Source organism: Pseudophryne corroboree, chromosome 4, assembly GCF_028390025.1.
Source record: "Pseudophryne corroboree isolate aPseCor3 chromosome 4, aPseCor3.hap2, whole genome shotgun sequence".
Classification (NCBI taxonomy): domain Eukaryota; kingdom Metazoa; phylum Chordata; class Amphibia; order Anura; family Myobatrachidae; genus Pseudophryne; species Pseudophryne corroboree.
Window position 1 is genome coordinate 396,643,782 of NC_086447.1, and position 21,994 is coordinate 396,665,775.

General features: G+C 45.0%; 1 protein-coding gene across 1 annotated transcript in view; it reads right to left on the bottom strand.

Moving 5' to 3' along the window:
• DST (dystonin) overlaps positions 1-21,994 on the bottom strand; it is a 1,076,884-nt gene that overhangs the window by 85,347 nt on the left and 969,543 nt on the right. Inside the window, exons 64-65 of the mRNA XM_063919308.1 lie at positions 21,472-21,690; positions 12,180-12,383 (exon numbers count right to left, since the gene is read on the bottom strand). Coding sequence (XP_063775378.1) covers positions 12,180-12,383; positions 21,472-21,690 — 423 coding nt within the window. The remainder of the gene's footprint in view (positions 1-12,179; positions 12,384-21,471; positions 21,691-21,994) is intronic.

Sequence of the window (21,994 nt, forward strand, 5' to 3'; positions counted from 1 at the left end):
ATATACCCCTATAGATCCAAAACTGTGGGGTTGATGGGGATTTATCATATCTTGCGTGTATATGATAAAAGTGACCAAAATTTGCAAAGTCAAAATGGAAATATTCACTTGAATTTAGTATTATTCTCTTGCCGGGTAATGGGCTCTTATAAGAGCTCATCCCGGTGAAGAGCAGGCAGTAGATCAGCTTCCAGGTTTGGCATCAGCACTTGTGATGCGTATGCACGGCCATCTTCATACACTTGCATCAGTGGGTGCCAACATTGAAGGATCTCTCTGGATCCCTCTCCAGTAAAATCTGCGAAAGTGTACTCCATAGGCTATTTATGGGCTAAAGCCATCTTCAGTAAGTCTAAAGGTGGTCATCCACTACTCAGACTTGTCTGAACTGCAGATAGCATCAGATTTCTCTTGAACTCTCCCAGGAGCGTCCCGGGAATCGGATCAGACCCTGGCTTTAATTTTCATTACATTCACTTCAGATATATCTGATGCAATATATCATGTGCCAGATCGCATCAGATATATCTGATGCACACATACTACATGCGATTGATCTGATGCTGCTGCTGCCGCTGTTCCCCCTCTTGGTGGGTGGGAGTGGCCAGGGAGATGCCAGTCAAGTGACGCTTCAGATGAATCTGATCAGATACATCTGAAGTAAAAAAAATAATCCGATGTGCACCTGTTTTCTTCAGATTCAGATAAATAGTTGGGGCAGCCTCAGACATACAGTATCTGACACGGGAGTGAGCATTGGATCGGAAGAGCCATCCAATGTGACACTTTTCTTCAGATATGACGGTCAGATGCATCGAAATCTGAAGAAAACTGCCCAAATCTGACTAGTGGATGGGGGCATTTATAGTTTACAAGCCCAAAAGAAACCACTGGGGGCAGCTGTTGCAGTCGGAAATGGAGGGACAATTGCAGATATTGAAGATATCTGCTGCACTTTCTCCTTGTTACAAGCAGCGAAGTCTTAATATTGTCAGGTACCCCTTTAAAACGAGTGTTCTCGGGAGATATCCTGTAAATACGGTATTCCTTAATAACTATGCACCTTAGGCACAGTTCAGCACACACACTTTACAAAAAATATAGGAAGACTTTGTGCGCAAAAAAGCAGCTGGTATAGTTTCAAAGTTTCCTAGGAGGTTTTCCTTCACCCCTCACCAATAAAGTGCACAACAAAGAAATGGAAACTGAGACTTAACTAGCGCATTCTTAACTTCTGCAGATGCTTGTTGTTCCACAGGCTTCCATCACTCACAATCGGGTACAGATGGTTCTGAACTGTGGTTTAGACAGTTCTGAAAGCGCATGGAAGATGTAATAAGGGATTTCCGGATAGTCCCACCATGCAGGCATAAGTTCTTACTGAATACTGGTCCTTATGTCCGTCCCCAGGCTTGTCAGGAAACAACCTACGCGTTTCTACCCATAGCTGGGGTCTTTATCAAGGTTTTTTGAAATCTGAATCAGATTAAGTCTCAGTTTCCGTTTCTTTGTTGTGCAGCACACACACTTGTAGACATGCAAACATTTGCAAATGCACCTGTTGGAAGACATATCTTTTACACTATCTATAGCAGGGGTGGGGGACCTTGGCCCGCAAGCTGTTGTTGAACTACACATACCAGCATGTCTTGCTCCAGTTTTGCTATTTGCCCATACTAAAACTGCTGCAGGGCACACTGGGATATGCAGTTCAACAACAGCTGGAGGGCTGAAGGTTCCCCATCCCTGATCTATAAGGAGGTGCAAGTACTGTACGTGCTGATGATGATGACTTCAGAAAATAGTTAATTCCATTTTATTACCAACCTTGCATCAGCCACAAGAATAGGAAAAAGTCATACCTAAAATATGTACAGAAAACTAACCCAACTGGCTCCTGTGGCTCTTATTACTGGGCAACACTTACTATGCAGCTGTCATGTACTGTATAGTCACCTATAACATGTACAAAGTAGGAACCAAAATCAAGGACAGTGCAATAACGTGTGCCAAGGTAAATAAGAATAATCATTTGAAAGGTAAAAAATAGGATTTTAATACCTACCTGTAAATCCTTTTCTTGTAGTCCATAAGGGATATTGGGGGAAACTAGTACGATGGGGTATAGACGGGATCCAAAGGAGGTCCAAAGGAGCTAGTGCAACCCCACCAGTCAATGATCTGCTAGAACACCAGATGACGGAGACGCCACTCCCACGGGTGGAGATCGTGGCGACTCAGGAAGTCCGCCTGCCAGTTGTCCACACCCGGAATGAAGATTGCTGACATGGCTCTTGCGTTTCTTTCCACCGAGAGGAGTATCTTTGACACCTCTCGCATGCAGGCTCTGCTTTTTGTCCCTCCTTGTCGATTGATATACGCCACCACCGTGGTTTTGTCCGACTGTACCTTGATTGCGTGATCCTTGAGCAGAGGAGACGCTTGAAGCAGGGCATGGCAGATAGCCCAAAGTTCCAGAATGTTGATTGGAAGGAGGCTTTCGTGGGATGACCACCTGCCCTGGAACTGCGCCCCTTGGGTGACAGCTCCCCATCCTCGCAGACTCGCATCCGTCGTGAGGAGGATCCAATTCTAAATTCCGAAACTCCTGCCCTCCAGGAGATTGGAGGACTGAAGCCACCACAGAAGGGAAATCCTGGCCTGAGGAGACAGCCAAATTATCTGGTGCATCTGGAGATGTGATCCAGACCACTTGCTCAGGAGATCCAATTGAAATGTTCTGGCATGGAACCTCCCATATTGGATCGCCTTGTATGAGGCGACCATCTTCTGGTGCAAAGATGGATGGAAACTTGAGCAGGTCGGAGCACCATGCGGACCATCTCCTGAAGTGTTCTCGCCTTGTCCTCTGGTAGAAACACCTTCTTGGCCACAGTATCCAGCAACATCCCCAGAAACAGGAACCTCTGAGTTGGCTCCAGGTGGGACTTCTGTAAGTTGAGGCTCCACCCATGGTCGGACAGAAGACGGATGGTGCAGTCGATATGGAGCAACAAAAGTTCCCTGGATCTTGCCTTTATCAGGAGATCGTCTAGATAAGGCACCACATTTATCCCTTGGATCCGGAGTTGAAGCATCATCTCCGCCATCACCTTCGTGAATATCCTCGGTGCTGTTGACAGGCCGAAGGGTAGTGCCTGGAACTGGAAGTGATCGTCATACAGGGCAAACCGCAGGTACGCCTGATGAGGAGACCAAATCGGAAAGTGGAGATAGGCGTCCTTGATATTCAAGGAGACCATAAATTCCTGGTCTTCCAGGCACGCAGGGATTGCATCTTGAACTTGAACACCTTTAAATAAGGATTTAAGGCTTTCAGATTCAGAATGGGTCTGACGGAACCGTCTGGCTTCGTCACCACAAACAGGTTTGAGTAAAACCTCTTGCCGTGTTGCGGTAGAGGTACTGGAACAACAACGTGGGATTCGACCAATTTTTGGATAGCCTTCTGTAACGTAACTCGCATATCCTCGAAAGCTGGTAAGCTTGATTTGAAAAATCGTTGGGGGGGGGGGGGGGGGGTAGGGGGGAGTACTGTCGAACTCAAGCTTGTAGTCATGAGCTGCTGAAGTGACGCAGTCGAGCTTCCACCTTGATATCCCCTCGGGGTGGGTTGGCACCGTCATGTTGAGGCTTTAGTGGAAGCAGAACTGGTGGGCTGTTCCTGAGAACTGGTAGTTGCAGGTTTCCTGGACTTACCTCTGGTACCTCTAGCTGCATGGGAGGCACCTCTGGCCTTTGATCAAAATTTGCGAGACCAAAAGGACTGGAGAGATGGTCCTGGATAGGAACGTCTTGCCGGTGGGGCCCCAGAGGATTTCCCAGCAGTAACCTTGGAAATCCAGGCATCCAGCTCAACCCCAAATAGCCATTCCCCAGAAAAGTGGAGGGACGCCACATTACGTTTGGATTCTGCGTCTGCAATCCACTGATGCAAACACCGCCATGGCCGACATCCGAGCATTGATGTTCCCCATCTCCTTGAGTGAATCACAGAGGACACGAGTAGTGTCCTGAATGTGTTTCAGGAGTGTAACAATGGTAACTAAGGGCATATCCCCCGAGAGGCCCCCCTGAATTTGCATGGCCCAAGAATGAATGGCATGGGTCATCCAGCAACCCGCAATGACCGGTCTTTGTGAAAGGCCAGCTGCAGTGTATAGAGATTTTAGGGTAGTCTCTATCTTTCTATCCTCAGGATCCTTCATGGTAAAGGAGCTTGGGGCAGGCAGCAACGCCTTTTTAGACAGGCGAGAGACAGAGACATCCACCCCAGGAGGTTCCTCCCAAAATTTTCTACCTTGAGGAGCAAATGGGAAAGTGCGTAAAAAATTTTTTGTCTGGATTCTTCCAGGCCTGTTTGAATAAGTCATCTAACTCTGGAGATTCAGGGAAAGTGACATTGGGCTTGTTTTGTACAAGGAAAAAGACTGCTGTGAAGAAGTGTCCTCTAGAGGGAGCTGCAACACTTCCCTTATAGCCAAAATGAGGGGTTCAATACCCTGAGTAGAATCGGGATCCCCACTAATGGGATCTGGGTCATCCCCATCATCCTGGACATCATCATCTGTATCAGAAAGCAGACCTGCATGAAAGAGGGGTAGCTGTGCATCAGCCCTAGCAGCTAAATCTGCAACAGCTTGTTGCAGTAGCTGAGTTTTCTGCACATTAGCAGTGAGCTGGCATGACATACCTGACATCATAGCTTTAAGAGACCCTATCCAGTGGGGCTCTGTACCCTCTCCCCCAACCTCATCACTAATTTGTGAAGACTGACTACATTGCTCACAGGAAACAGTCATTATATAATGGAGAGAATCTGGTGTGACAGATACTGCACAGCTTGTGCTTACCCATATTCACAGTAAGTACAAACACATACACTTACACACAGAGTTACAATGCAAGCCTGCTTTTCCTACTGTATGTGAGAGGAGATATACAGAGAGGGAGAAACACCAGCACACCACAAGCTGCACAGCCCCAGAGAGACTGTCAGCTCTGTATCACAATAACGCTAATAAATGCAGTCCTGAATAGGCTCAGAATAGAATACAACAGCGGATCTCCCCCTTTAGCTACACCCTGTACCAGTTTCCAGCATTTGTGAGGCAGGAAGCGCTGGGTGTGTGCTGCTGATGGCTTCTGTAAGCAGAGGAAGGCGCCAAAAGCACCTGGTCCTGCTCTGAGGAAGCTCCGCCCCCTCCAATGGCGCCGGAGCTATACACAATATTTATTCTGGCAAAGTCTCCCCTAAGCTTAAAACCTCACTCAAGTGCTTGGTTAAGCATGTTGTGCTAGTGTAGTCATGGGGGATGCTAGCGGGAACCCCCAGGGAGGGTCCCATACATCGCACCCGTGATCAGCCGCACTTTGAACCGGGGACCCCCTAGCGGAGCCCCTGGTGTGTACTCACCACCGATGTCACCTTCAGGCAGCGTTAGGGGTGTGCGGCGTGCTGCGGCTGTGACAGCCAAGGCGCAGTGCCCCGCTGAACAAACAGCCCCTCAGGACGGTGATCCTGCAGCGGGGAAGCGGCTCTGCACCTCGCAAGGCCGGTGACCGCCCCCCCACCCTAACTCCCACGGCGCAGGTATGCTGTTGTCCAGACAGCATACCGAAAAATAGGGATTTTTGTTTACTTACTGTAAAATCTCTTTCTCTGATTCCATCTGGGGGACGCTGCGCCGTTACTTGTGGGTTAGAGGTGTGTGGTTGTGGAGTTTGGCACAGAACTATTAAGAACTGACCCCTCCCCCCTCTAACCCCTCCCATCTCCTTCCTGCCCAGCCAGCACCTCAGTTAACGTTTAGCCAAGCCAAAGGAGATAGACCGAAAAAATTTACTGGTTAAACCAGACAACCATATGGGAGGGATCGCAGCGTCCCCCAGATGGAATCAGAGAAAGAGATTTTACGGTAAGTAAACAAAAATCCCTATTTCTCTTTCATCCATCTGGGGGACGCTGCGCCGTTACTTGTGGGATTTCCCAAAGCAAGCTAATGAGAGGAGGGAGAAGTAGACGGCATAGCCGTCCGTAAAATTTGACGCCCAACAGAGGCAGTCTCCAAATTGAAAATATGAAAAACGGTAAACCCGTTATGAAACGTATGCACAGGCGACCAAGTCGCCGCCCTTCATAGCTGCTCAATAGATGAACTTCCGCGAGCAGCCCAAGAAGCTCCAACTCGAATGAGCTGGAATCGATTCAGAAACTGAAATATCAGAAAACTGTTTTTATGGCGAAATCACCCAACGAGCCACTGTGTTGTTGGAAGCCGGACAATCTCGTTTGGGCGCATCAATTAAAAACTAACAATGCAGCCGTACGACAGACAGGATCCGGACAAGATAAATAAATCCGTAAGGCCCTAAGCATATCTAAGAGAGCCAAATGGGAATCCTCCCTGGAAGGAGAAGGAGTAAACGCTGGAAGGACAATGTCCTAATTTAGATGAAACGCTGACACAACTTTCGTAAGGAAGGAAGGTTTTTGTTCGCAGAACCACCCGGCTATCATGAAACCTCAACAAGGGTGGTCTGCAAGAAAGAGCTGTCCATGCAGATACTCGTCCTGCGGAGGCAATTGTCAATAGGAAGACAACTTTTGAACGTTAGATACCGCAATTTTACAGATTCCAAAGGTTCAAATGGAGAATACTGAAGAGCCGTAAAGACTAAGTTACAGTCCCAGGGAGGAACCAGAGGAACAAAGGGTGGCTGAATCCGAAGAACTCCCTGAAGGAACGTCTGAACTTCTGGAAAGATAGCCAGTCTCTTTTGAAAGAACCGATAAGTCAGAAACTTGACCCTTCAGTGAAGAAGTCTCAGACCTTATTGAGACCCTCCTGAAGGAAGTATAACCGACGAGGAATACGAAACAAATCCGGTGTTAAACCACGCTTTTCACACCAATCAATGTAAATACGCCACACTCTGTGGTAACTCTAGAAGTCACCGGTTTTCTAGCCTGAATCATCGTTTACACAACAAGACGAGAAAAAAAAAACCTTTCCCCTTAAAATGTTGGGTTCAAGAACCAAACCGTCAAAGCCAGCCGACCCAACCTGGGTGGTGACCTGGTCCTTGAATCAGAAGATCCGGACACAGAGGGAGTCGGAATGGTTCCTTGACGATCATATTGTGACGAAGAATGTACCACTGTCAGCGTGGCCAAGCTGAGGCTACCCAAATGATTGGTATACCTTCTTTCTGAATGCGTTTAAGCAGACGTGGAATCAGTGGAAATGGTGGAAACACATATCCCAGTTGAAAGTGCCACGGTGCTGTCAGTGCATCGATTAGAATTGCTTGAGGGTCCTGAGTACGCGACCCGTAGAGAGGAAGATTATTATTGAGGCGAGATGCCATCAGATCTACATCGGGCAACCCCCACCGGGCTACTAGAGTCAGAAACACCTCCTTGTGAAACTCCCACTCTCCCGGATGCATCGTGTGACGACTTAAGAAATCCGCTTCCCAGTTCTCGTTTCCTGGAATATGAATCGCGAATATGGCCAGGAACCAATGTTCCGCCCATGAGAGAGTCTGAGCGACTTCTTTCATTGAGGATCAGCTTCGAGTACCTTCTTCCTTGTTTATGTAAGAAACTGCCGAGGCGCTGTCGGACTGAATCCGCACTGGATGACCCTGAACCATGGTTTGAATCCGAAGTAGTGCATACCGGATTGTCCTTAACTCCAAGATGCTGATCTGCAACTTTAACTCTTGACTGGTCCAGAGTCCCTGAAAGTGATGAGTCTGAAACACCGCCCCCCAACCTCTGAGGCCGGTGTTTGTGGTGACCATCACCCAAGACCAAATTGTGAACGGAACTACTTTGGTCAAATTGGATCTGTGAAACCCCCAGCGAAGCGACTGACGAGTCTGTACAGACACGCGGACCAACAGTAATTCGAGATGAGGCCCTGTCCGAGTCCAACAGTTGAGAATCTGAGCCTGAAAAGGGTCGAGTATGAAACGTGGCATATGGAACTGCCTTGAAGGTTGCCACCATCTTGTCTCACTTGCATGCATCGGAGAACCGAAACCACCGGTAAATCTAGCCGTGTTCGAATTCTGGACTGTATGTCCTAAATCTTGTCCTGAGGAAGAACCACTTTTCTGGTTGTTGGTGTCGAATAAAAGTCCCAGAAACATCATCTTCCGTGAAGGAAGCAAAGACGACTTCAGACAATATATTATTCATCCGAATGACCGCAGAGACTCCATAGCGAGACGCAAGTTCTGATGAAGAATCAACCCTGCCTTGATCAACAGATTACCCAAATACAGAATAATGTTGATTCCCTGCCTGAAACTGAAAATGTCAAGGCCGACAGCGAATCTCAGAAGAAATTGATGACCCGTCCAAATAGAAACAAGCAGATAGGCGTCTTATGTCCAATTAGGCCAAATATCCCCCTGTTTCCTTGGCGACAATAACCGAGAGGATGGATTCCATTTTGAACTTTTGGGTTGAAATGAACCGTCCAGTTTGTCCACGAGTAAAATCCCCGACCTCTCTGCCGAGCAGGACCTAGAAGAATTACTTCATTTCGTAAGAAAAATGGCTGTTGCATGATGAAGAGCTCGACGTCTGAAGGGACCATTTGAAAGAGGAGTGATGAACACCCGATATGGGACTGGTTCCTCGTGATCTAACAAATATTCTCTGGATATGACCTCCGTCACCCACCGATCTGGTCTCGACAGGAACCACCCTTCTTTGAACTGTAGTAACCGAGTCTCAACTGTCACTGACCCCTCCAGGGATCGTGAACCGTCATGCAGTAGGTTTGTTGGCAGGTTTACGTCTACCTCTGAATGCCTCCCTTCGTGGGTATCCCCTGTATATGAAAGTACCGAAACCTTGTAGAATTCTGTTTCGGAGGAGCAACTGGAAGAAAGGGGTTCCTTCTGTAGAATGTGAGATAATATTCTTTGATTCCGACCTAAAGAGAACTCACCTTCAAAGGGTACCGCCGGCAAGGTCTGTTTGGAGTCAAAATCGGCATTCCAAACCCGAGACCAAAGAGACCGTCTTGTTGTCACGGTCAAGGCAGAAATACGGGATTGTAGCGCAGCAGGATCAACCAAGGCCTTACCCACATAAGTAAGAGCCTTCTGAAATCTGTTCTGCTAATTGAATGGCTCCGATGGATCGTCAGACTGCCTTCCAGAGATGACCTGTGCTAGTCAGTCATCCGCGGCCTTGAGGACCCAAGCGCCAGCTAAAAGTGGGTGAAGAGAAACACCTGATAAGGAAAACAGATTTAGGCATTGCTTCAATCTTCCTATCTGTAGGATCTTTCAACGTCACAGACTGTACAGAAGGAATAACCGTAGTTCCTGCTAAATTTGAAATGGGAACGTCTACCTTTTGGCCTGTTTCCCAAAATCTCATATCCTCCCTCTGTAAAAGGATATAGAAATTTTTATGTCCTAGGGGCTTGGAAACGAGAATCCGGCTTAAGTCAGGCTCCTTTAAAATATCCCTGTTATTAAGATGACGGATGGAGTCTATCAGCAATCTAACAGCTGAGCTAGTAGAAAAGTCATCTTCCCAGACCGAAATCTCGCCCCACTCTGGGTCTACTTCCCCATTTTATAAAAACTACACCTGAACATTGTTCTAGGTGCATGCAGACAGCACATGTGCTGTGTCAATCAGAACCTCCAATGGGAATTACTCCAACTCCTCCCCCAGAAAGTTATAGCGGGCAACGGCTATGGCCGTTTTGTAGCAGAAGAACTGCCGGCAGAGTTTACAAACTTGTTTTGGGATTGAATTAAATCAGCCAGACATCTGCCCATATTTTGAGCCCACACCAGATGTGTCTGGCCCAAGCAGACATAGACTGATCCGCGGAACCTCCCTGTTGGATCACCACAGATGCACCAGAGCATGAAGCACAGAGGGTATCAGCATCCGCTTTACCCTTAGCTAGCCTTGACCCACATTGTAAGCAGGAAAATAACCACCGAGGATGTCTTTCCTCTTTGTAGATCCGTCTGACGTATTGACATAATTAAACTTTATTTTTATTTTATTTATTTATTTTTATTTATTTATTTTATTTTATTTTTATTTTATTTATTTATTTATTTTTAAACAAATGCACTACAAACGAACTATAAGCTCAGTAGAGTAATTTGTGCAAAAATTAAATCTGTTAACTCTCATTACAAGTGTAGAATAACACTATGCCCCCAAAGTATACTTGCTGTTAGGTGACCTTCAAACTGTGTGTGCTGCACAGCGCCCCTCGTACTGTCTCCGTAGAAGATGGCGCCCGGTGCTTTGCAGACGCTGGCCGGGAGGGCGCGCGAGGCAGTGCAGGGCGGGAATCCGTCCTTTTGAAGTAAGTAAGCGCCGCGTCCCCCTGCTATCGTCTCCTGCTCACTGCTACATCCAGCGGCTCCCCAGCGGCTCTGATCGGGCAGTGGCTCCCGCACACCGCTATATACAGCGGCTGTGTTCGGGTAGCGGCTCACGCGCACCGCTACATACAGCGGCTCTGTGCGGGCAGCCTCTAGCGATCCCCCGGAGAGTGACTCACCACTCTCTTCCCCTTTCTCTCTTCAGTCAAAACACAGTGGAATATGTTACTGCGCTCCACCGCTCACCTCCGGAGAGAGAGCGGAGGGGGAGGGGGAGGGGGGGGAAGGGAGGCACACAAGTATAAATATAAATATGAAAGACATAGTAATAAATATATATATATATATTATATAGGAAGGATAGACCAATACTGTCAGAGACAGATTGTGTCTATCCTGTACCTCCTCACTGCCGACTTCTTAGCAACAGGAATCCAGCCCCAGTGACCGAAGTGTGGTGGCCTTCAGCGGCAGAATAGAGTGGGAATCTCTAGCTAACCCCACTCTAGTAGCACCTGTCACCTGTATACAGGGACTAGGCACTCCAAGTGATAAAATAATAAAATACCTAACTAAAATCTTCAGAGAGAAAAATCTGTGTCTGTACTCCACAGGCACAAAACTAAAACTGAGGTGCTGGCTGGGCAGGAAGGAGATGGGAGGGGTTAGAGGGGGGAGGGGTCAGTTCTTAATAGTTCTGTGCCAAACTCCACAACCACACACCTCTAACCCACAAGTAACGGCGCAGCGTCCCCCAGATGGATGAAAGAGAAAAATAAAAGATTGAAATGAAATTGAAGAAAACTCTCTGGAGCTGCAGAGTGTGCATCCTCTCCTGAGGGCACTTTTTTCTAAACTGTCTATGGGAGGGGGCATAGAGGAGAGGAGCCAGCACACCCAGTGAAGAAAATTTAAAGTGTACTGGCTCCTTTGGACCCCGTCTATACCCCATCGTACTAGTTTCCCCCAATATCCCTTATGGATGCTAGAGAAACTTTAATATCAATTAAATGAGCATCTAAGTGAACTATGCATGAACTATATAAACATGTTTATTAAAACAGACTGGCTTAAAAGACTGAAACAATCAGCCATTTATATACAGTATATGTGTTGTTATAATAGCATCTTGTAATATGGAAATGTAAACTGAAACTGATCATAATAGATAGTCTGTTGTAGTCATAAACTGTACAGATATGAGGGAATATAAGGTCAAGGATGTGAGCGTTAATGTGAGAGGGAGAGGAGGTCTATTGGGGAGAGCCCACATGAGGAGGAGAAGCAGAGATGTTGTAGCAGGAATGGAGAGATTGTCAGTCGGGATGTAGGCAACTATTAAACCTCATGTAAATAGGTATAGCATAGAATCCACTGTTTCCAGTGTCACCATACCCACCACAGCTGTCACTAGCATTTCTTTGTGTTGTGGTAACCTTTCCTTTAAATTCTGATTTCATGACCTTGTTCCCTGCCACCTGCAATTTAGGTCGGCAAGGTCATTGTGAGAAGCTTCACTGTGCGCCAAGTGATTAACAAACACCAGAGAACATACAGTACTAGTAATAAACTTAAAGCACCTTTATGCTGGAGATAACTTTTCACTAGAATTACAAAAGATTAATGTAATACCATAAGTTAAGGGACAAATGTTACTGCTTGGTGAATAGTGTAAGTATGTAATAATGCATTACTGATACAAAATGACCCAGCAGTGCTTATTTTTTTCTTGATAAGACCATGATAATAAGACTGGATAACACATTATTTAGTACCTGTGATGACTGAGAAATAGCTTCATCCAAGGCAATTGCCCGTTTCTTTACAACCTCCTTGATGTCACCATACAAAGAATCTGCTGATATATACTTCTCCTGGATAAAGAACCCTTCTTCAGGACTGAGTTCCAGCAGCTGGGGCCCAGTTTTGTTCATTTTATCTATATGAGGTTTGTGTTCTGCAATCAGTTCACGGAGTTGCTATGACAAAATACAAACTGGTTAATAATGTTATAGACCCACACTCCCCAACATGTCTCTTAATGCATTCAGCTGGCGAAGAGCTCTAAACAATCCTGAGAAATATGAAAGTAAGGCTGTAGGCAGAATATCTAGACATACGTCATGAAATTTATAGTGTTAGCGTAAGTCATGTGGGTAAGGAAAAGCTTACTTTAAATATTTATGTACTGAGTACAACTAGCGCCACTGACCAAGTGAGTTAACAAAAGGAACACATGAAAAGTACACTACAACGATTAACCTCAAAACATGTCTAGCCATCCAAAAGTACACTTTTTAGAGTGATGCAAATAACCAACTGTAAACTATTAAAAGGTAAACCAGTGTATGGAGGCATGAATGTGATATAAAATGTGAGGTAACCACTCTGTAGGGGGAATTCAAATGTTTGAAAAGTCAGTTGGGTGTCTGCTTCTTCCTATCTGACAGGAAAAAACAAACACCCAACCGACTTTTCAAACATTTGAATTCCCCCCTATAAGTCTCTTGGTCTGGCTAGCGGCTGCATCTCCTGCACCTCTGGTAGCTATGACGCTACCCCGGAGCCTGGTATTAGGCTAGATAAATGACAAGCATAATACTAGCACCCATAGCTTTGATCATTCTGGTATAAATCTGACAGGAGGTAACTTTAGCTCTAACTGTTAACAAAAATAATTTTTAAATGTTGATACAATATTCACAGCAGCTTTAGTGGATACATGTTCAGTAGCCGCTGTGACTATTGTACCTGTGGCATGTTTATTGGTGTAGTATTGGAATATATTTACATAATGGTGGCCACAAACGGAGCAATGTGTCCTCCAGCAATGCATAGCTAGCGAAGGGACCCAGCGGGGAGCCGGCATCGGCAAGTGCACACACACTTGCCGAGCAACGACGAGCAATGGGGGAAGACAGGCAGGGTAGCAGAACCATGCTACATTCGGGAGCATGGTATCATTTGTCACCACCTCAGATCTTTCTGCGAATTGAAGAGATCTGAGGAGACAACAAATGACCCGCGGGTGCACGCACTGCCATCATTATCGTCCGTACACACTGCACCTTTTAAACGATATGTCACTCCAATCGGTCAGAAGCGTCCACATCATTTAAAATATGGTGCCGTGTGTAGGCACCTTCAATGTGCTCTATTTAATTATTCTGTCAAATTGCAACTAAAATAAACACATCTAAATTGCATTTCTATACTAACTCATGGCTGAAAACAACAAAGGAACCCTAAAGCTGGGTACACACAGAACGAATGACCTTGTGCCCACATTCTGTGTACACACTAGAATGAGTTTTATGAAGAACAATCATGTTCCGTCCCTCATATGCATAAAGAAGGTAGCCAGCGTTATCACTAGGGGGGTAATTCAGAGTTGATCGCAGCACCAAATTTGTTAGCAGTTGGGTAAAACCATGTGCACTGCAGGTGGGGCAGATGTAACATGTACAGAGAGAGTTAGATTTGGGTGGGTTATTTGGTTTCTATGCAGAGTAAATACTGGCTGCTTTATTTTTACACTGCAATTTAGATTTCAGTTTGAACACACCCCACCCAAATCTAACTCTCTCTGCACATGTTACATCTGCCACACCTGCAGTGCAAATGGTTTTGCCCATCTGCTAACAAATGTGCTGCTGCGACCAACTCTGAATTACCCCCCAGGTTTGATGTGCAGCACAACAAACCTAGCGTCCGTCACTAAGACCGTGGGAGCGCACAATCACCCGTACACACTGAGCAATGTAGCCGATTTGTCGCTATGGAACAGCAAGTCAGCCTGACATCGCTCCAGTGTGAACCCAGTGTTAGAAAAAGCAATGTATTTAGGGCATGTACATGCTAATACATCAAAGTCATTTGAAAGTGGAAAACCTAACCGGTGAGTTCATACCCTTGGCAAATGCAATGTCCATTTGTTTGTAGTGAGTTATGATATAGGTATGCTGTTTGTTATTCTCTCGTTAGATACAGTATGTTACCTATAACTTTAGATTTAAAAATTGGTGATCTGTGTCTTACAGAATATTTCACTTTCCAGATCTAAATTATTTGTGATCCAACAAGCTACACTGCTGTACGTACAAAGCATACTACATACTGTAAGAAAATGAACCGACATGGAGAAAAATCTTGCAAGCGTTAAGCTGACACTGTTTGGTATTTCGGTTAAAAGGCTGAAGACGATGATGTAAGAAAAAAAATCTACAAAACCTTATCTGTTTTACTATACAAGCCAAGTGTGGATATAACATGCAATTAAGAGGCTGTTGAAAACATTCATCTCTAGCTGTACACTTCAGAGACAGCAGTGTTTGTGATCTTGGCAACTCACTTATTTTGATATCTTATGTGGCATATTGAGAAAACAGCTAAAGTATTGAGGAACTTGGAATGGAAAGGCTAACGGGGTTTTCAAGTGTTTCGCAAGACTGCTACAGTATTAGGTGTCTTCATAATTTTATATTTTATACTCATGTGTGTGCAACTACTTTTATTACTGTTTTACAGGCATAAGAAATGTATAAATGTCACCCAATGTTGGTACTTTCATTGATTAGTTATACTGATTAGTTTATTGGTCCTATTTTCAGCACCTTTGTATTGGTGGATATGCAACTAAAGCTGGGTACACACTAGACGATATATCATCCGATCCAGCAAACTGGACCGATATATCATGCACATCGCCTAGTGTGTACATTCTATTGTGCACTCCACCGGGTCGTTCATCTAATCGGTCGGCACTACACCATGCTTCTGGATGTGTTCACTGAACGATAAATTGCGCAATTGTGCACTATATTGTTCAGTGTGCAAGGGAAGGCCGACATTGCATTACAATGGTCATCCTGTTGGCCGACAGCCACATCCTCTATCAGTGTGCACCCATTATAAAACTGCTAATTATTGCATTACAGACCGTTTTTCCTGGCTGGCTGGTGAGTGCATCGCATCTTGTATTCATTTGACTTGTAGTGAAGTGCAGTCAGAGAGGGTTGCACTTTTTGAAAGTGACAGATTGATTGAGCAACTGCCCTCTTTCTCCTGTAACGCCAGCGACACTCACAAAAACAGGCTGAGTCTTCTATGTCTAAAATATTCACTACCAGAAGTAGTTTGGATATCGGATATTTCTATATTTTAAAATATTGGCATACCATAATGAGATATCTTGTGGATGGGACCCAAGTCTTAGCACAAAATGCATTTATGTTTCATATACTGTACAGCTTATACACACAGCCAGAATGTCATTTTATGCAATAAACTTCTCAGGGCCATTCCACAGATTCTTAGGACACAGATTGTGCATTCCAAAGGTCACACCATAGTTGGGCTATGACTATGGGGCTGATTCAGCATGGAACGCTGCTATGACAGTGTTCGCATGCTGAATCCCACTGCAGTGTGTGCATGCGCAGAAGCCGCACTGCGCGCGTGCACACAGTGAGATGCGACATGTGGAATTGCCTCTGCCTGACTGACAGGCAGAGGTGTTCGCGGGGCAGGAGGGGGCATTGCGTCAGAGCTTCGCGGAGCGGTGTTGCGGGGGTGCGGTACGGAAAACTCAGGCATGTCCGAACTGTTTGCGGGGCGGGCCCCGGCGGCTGTGTGACATCACATGCAGCTGATGGGACCCAAAAGATGGTAGGTTGCCATCTGCTGCCATTTGCCTTAGCCATTGTGCGATGCGATCGCATGTTTGCGGGGGGGCATCAGGACCTGGCGCGTGGGGCGGATTTGCCCTGCGCTCGGAGTCCTCCTGCATGTCAGTGTAATGGGTTGCAGATGTGCGATTTTTTGCACATTTACGATCTATGCTGAATTAGGCCCTGTGTCAAATTGGAGGCTTGATAAGCGCTGGGTTGTCCCCTACAAATAAAACCATGTACTGCAGAATGCACCGACAGCAAATCAGGAGGCAGTGGAATCTATATAAGACGCCATCAATAGTAGGTGGGGGCGGAGGCTGCTAAGCAGCACCGATGCAGGCTGTGCCAGTTAACTAGTCTGAATCCTAGGACGTAAAAAATGCAGCTCTTGTTTCCCATCCCATATTAATTACACATAACATTCACTACAGGCCTATAGTAGACTAGATGTATGATGTGCCAAGTATTCACTCGGCTCCCCTTATGTATTTCACAAACCTCTGACACCCACATTTATCTCTCTCTTCTGCTTCTGATAGCTGGTGACATTTCACCAAATCCAGGACCCAGCCACTTGCATCACTCGCATTCACCTGATTCACAGCAACATAGAAATCCAGCTAACCTCATAAACATCACATGTCTTCCATCACCCTCCAGATCACTAAAATGTGCCTTATGGAATGCACGCTCTGTTTGTAACAAATTAACATCCATCCATGACCTCTTCATATCTAACAACATCAATCTGCTGGCTATAACAGAAACCTGGCTCACACAATCTGACACAGCCTCCCCTGCAGCACTGGCACATGGTGGTCTCCACTTTACGCACACCTCCAGACCCGATAACCATAAAGGAGGAGGAGTTGGACTTTTACTTTCCCAATCTTTTGCATATACTGTTCTACCACAGGTTCCATCACTCACATTTACATCATTTGAAGTACATTCCATTAGGGTTTACTCTCCTTTCTCTCTGCGTGTTGCAGCTATCTACCGCCCACCTGGGCATCCAAAACAATTTTTGGAAGATTTTTCTGCCTGGCTCCCTCACTTCCTATCCTCTGACATCTCCACCATTATCATGGGTGATTTCAATATTGCTATTGATTGTCCAAAATCTGCTGCGCATGCCTCCAAACTACTCTCTCTAACCTCCTCTCTTGGCCTCTCCCAATGGACTGACTCCTCTACTCATCAGGCGGGCCACTGCCTTGATCTAGTATTCACCAGACTATGCTCCATCGCTGAACTCACCAACACTCCTTTCCCCCTCTCAGATCACAACCTTATCACCTGCATGCTTTCCTCTGTTAATTCAAACCCTGTGTTGCGGAAGTTCTCCAATCTTCCTCAAACTCGCAGAAATATTAACACAATTAATCTTCAAGAACTTTCCACTTCACTCCAACAACTGCTTTCACCTATTTCTGCATTCACCTCTCCTGAGATGGCTGTATCACACCTTAATGAGACTCTAGAACTAGCCCTTGATGAAGTGGCTCCAGCTACCCATCACACTCCACGTAGGCCTAGATGTCAACCATGGCACTCCAAATTAACAAGACAACTACAAAAACTCACACGAAAACTTGAACGTCAGTGGCGTAAATCTCGTATTTCAAGTGACTTCCTCACATATAAGACAGTCTACCATTCTTATAAAAATGCCCTGGACACTGCCAAACAAACATATTTCCAAACTCTTATCTCTGCTCAAGCCTCTAACCCCAAACGACTCTTTAATACATTTAAATCACTTCTGAATCCTCCCGCACCTACCCCACCAGCCACTATCAAGGCACAGGATCTTGCTTCCTACTTCAAGGAGAAGATTGCTAAGATCCGAGATGAAATGGTATGCTCTTCGGCAGCCAGTGACCTGCTCCGTTCTTTACCTGAACCCTCTGGCACTCTTTCTTCATTTGATCCCACAAATGAAGATGAAGTATCATCACTCTTCTCATCCTGCTTCTCTACTACCTCTCCTCTTGATCCTTTACCCTCACAAATAAGTAAAGCTCTGTCTCTGGTGCTCATCCCTACCTTAACTAACATCTGTAATCTCTCTCTCTCTACTGGTATTTTTCCTTCACTCTTCAAGCATGCAGTGATTACTCCTATTTTAAAAAAACAAAATTCTGACCCTAATGCTCTCTCAAACTACCGCCCTATCTCTCAGCTCCCTTGTCTCTCTAAGCTACTTGAGAGACTTGCCTACACTCGACTCACACACTTTCTTAACTCATACACTTTGTTGGACCCACTTCAGTCAGGCTTCCGTTCCCAACATTCCACAGAGACGGCACTGACTAAAGTGGTTAATGATTTGGTCACTACGAAGTCTCAAGGCCACTACTCACTACTTATTCTTCTAGACCTATCTGCTGCATTTGACACTGTAGACCACTCTCTTCTCATACAGACACTACAATCCCTAGGTCTTAAAGACACAGCCCTTTCTTGGTTCCTATCGTACCTATCTAATCGCTCCTTCAGTGTTCGCTTCTCTGAATCTACCTCCTCTTTGCTACCTCTTTCAGTTGGAGTACCGCAAGGCTCAGTCTTGGGTCCTCTGCTTTTCTCTATCTATACCTCATCTCTTGGTAAACTAATCAGCTCTTTTGGTTTTCAGTATCATCTGTACGCAGATGATACTCAAATCTACCTATCCTCCCCTGACTTTTCCCTATCTGTACTGGACCGTGTCACTGAATGCCTTTCTGCCATCTCATCCTGGATGACATCTCGCCACCTCAAACTTAATATTTCAAAGACAGAGTTAATTATATTTCCACCGGCCAATAGTAGGTACCAACCTGATATCTCTATCACTGTTGAAAACTCGACTATCTACCCTACCCCACAAGCTCGCTGCCTAGGTGTCATCCTTGACTCTGATCTGTCCTTTGTTCCCCACATTCAATCTGTCTCAAGATCATGTTACATGCATCTAAAAAACATATCCAAAATACGACCATACCTTACACAAGACACTGCAAAAACTCTAATCCACGCTCTCATTATCTCCCGCATTGATTATTGCAATAGTCTCCTAACTGGTCTTCCCAAAACGAGACTCTCACCACTACAATCCATTCTGAATGCAGCGGCGAGGCTTATCTTCCTCGCTAGACGTTCATCGTCTGCAGATCCACTCTGTCAGTCCCTCCATTGGTTACCTGTACTCTACCGCATTCAATATAAAATACTTTTACTCACACACAAGGCCATTAACCAAACTACACCAACGTACATCACTTCGCTTATCACAAAATATCTCCAAACCCGACCTCTTCGCTCTTCACAAGACCTGCGTCTCTCATCCACACTCATTACTCGCTCCCACTCACGACTGCAGGACTTTCATCGGGCTGCACCCACTCTGTGGAATGCCCTACCACGCACAATAAGACTCTCCTCTAGTCTCCAAACCTTCAAGCGTTCCCTCAAAACTCACCTCTTTAGGTAAGCTTATCACATTCCAGAACCGCCCACATAACTTTCATAAACCTTCCTATCAAATTACATCCACTCTGTACAGTCCACACATATCCTCACATGTCTTTTCATTCTATGCAATAGATAGCACCTTTCCTTGTGTACATATGCCTATTTCCCTATAGATTGTAAGCTTGCGAGCAGGGCCTTCCTACCTCTATGACTGTTATCACCCAGTTTGTTATTGTTATTTCAAATTGTAAAGCGCAACAGAATTTGCTGCGCTATATAAGAAACTGTTAATAAATAAATAATAATAATACTGTGCATACTGTATACTTCTTTGTTCATGTCACTCCTTTTAGTGTTTGGAAAAGGCTTCAGACAGGACCAATTTGAGTTATCAGTGAGCATGTTATTTCTTTAGATATGCACCACATATACAAATTAGACAGCAGCACAAAACGTTTCTGCCACTTATCTGTGAATAAAATCATACTGTGCTCCCAGATAAGCTGCACTAAAAAGACTGTCAGATACAATTAGCTCAAACAATGGAGTATAGATCCTACATAATCTGTTAATGTCAACTCACAGCTGTTTAGTACATCCCCCACTATCAAGATAAAGGTTTTATTTTCGAGAATAAATCAATTACGAAAACAACAAAACAAAATAAAGATACAAATTGTGCATATTAGATATTATGGGCCTAATTCAAGGTTGATCACAAAAGCAAAATCTTCCTCCCTTGGGCAAAACCACGTGCACTGCAGGTGGGACAGATATAACATTTGCAGAGAGTTAGATTTGGGTGGGGTGTGTTCAAACTGAAATCTAAATTGCAGTGTAAAAATAAAGCAGCCAGTATTTACCCTGCACAGAAACAAAATAACCCACCCAAATCTAACTCTCTCTGCTCATGTTATATCTGCCCCGAAATCCCTCCTCCCCTCCCCCTGCAGTGCACATGGTTTTGCCCGTTAGAGGAAGATTTTGCTTTTGGAATCAACTTTGAATTAGGCCCTATGTTAGCAAGACAAATGCCATACATGATAAAATAGAGATGAGCGGGTTCGGTTTTACTCGGATTTACTCGGTTCTCAAAACGGCATCTTATTGGCTCACGGATGTCACGTGTTTTGGATAGCCGATAGGAAAAATCCGGATAAAACCGAACTTGTGTTAATTCTGGCGTTAAATCCGAACCCGCTCATCTCTATGATAAAAGCTACAGTACAAAGTAGATGCTGTGTTCTGTAGGGTTAGGTATGATACATACCCCCCCAACTGTCCCAATTTTGTCAGCACAGTTTTGTTTATCGGACACTGTCCCGCTGTGCCACCCGCAGGCTGCAGCATCCCGTGTTGGTGGCGAGTTAGGGGCCCCCTATCATTCGCTGTTCTGGTTAGCAGAACAGTGGTGAGTAGATGCTGCCTGCAGAGCATCTATTCCAATGAGAAATGGACTGGAGACATGGCCAGCAGCTCCCACAGCACTGGGCATGCCCTCACAGTGATGGAAATGAGGCCATGGTTCGCGATTGTGGCATTTCATGTGACACCATGCCCTTGTCATGAGGCCACACACCCTTTTCAGGCACACTGCAGGGTTCTGAATTTCACTTATAAGAAATTGACATTCAAAATGTCGACATTAGAATGTTAACATAGTCATAACGTTGACATTCATCATGTAAACACTGATGACCCTACTGGTGTTGACGCTATGAATAACGACATTGTTATTTCTGACCTAATAACAAGATCCAAAACAGTGTCACACAAACTGTATCCTCACACTCTTGAATAATGTTCCCAAACTCAGCAGCGGTGTCGACAATATTACGCAAAACTATTTGTCAATTTAAGGTAAAAATGGAATAAACATTTTGTACTCTTTTCTTTGAAACTACACACAACAAGCCATCACTTCTTTTGCAGCTCTTACCCTTATATCTTCTTGCTGTTGTCTCAGTGTGTCATAATTCAAAGCTGGTGGTGGAAGCTCAGAGATGATTTGCTCTGTTTCCGTCAGCCATGGCCAAAGTTCCTCATATGTCTCCCAGAACTGGTTCACTAAAGACACTGCTCGTTCCAGCTGGAGGTTCCGTTCAGCATTCAAGTGGCAGACATCATTGTAACTCTTCACCAGGTTTCTCATCTTGTTCTACAGTACATAACAATAAACGAGAAAACAAAAACAGAGTTACTATATCTGAGTACAAAAACAGTTCCTTTAAATCTCATAGTGCAGAATATATAAACCATTCCTATTCCAAGTAATGATTTATTTACAAGCAATATATATTAATGTGCTTAACACACAACAGTTATGACTTTACATGCTATTTTTGTGCATCATTTACTGTACACACATCACTCAGTAACAAAGTATGAGCATAGCAAGGTAACCAAGAAACTTATGTAAAAATCAATCATTAAATATACTTTTACTTTTTAATGGTCATTTA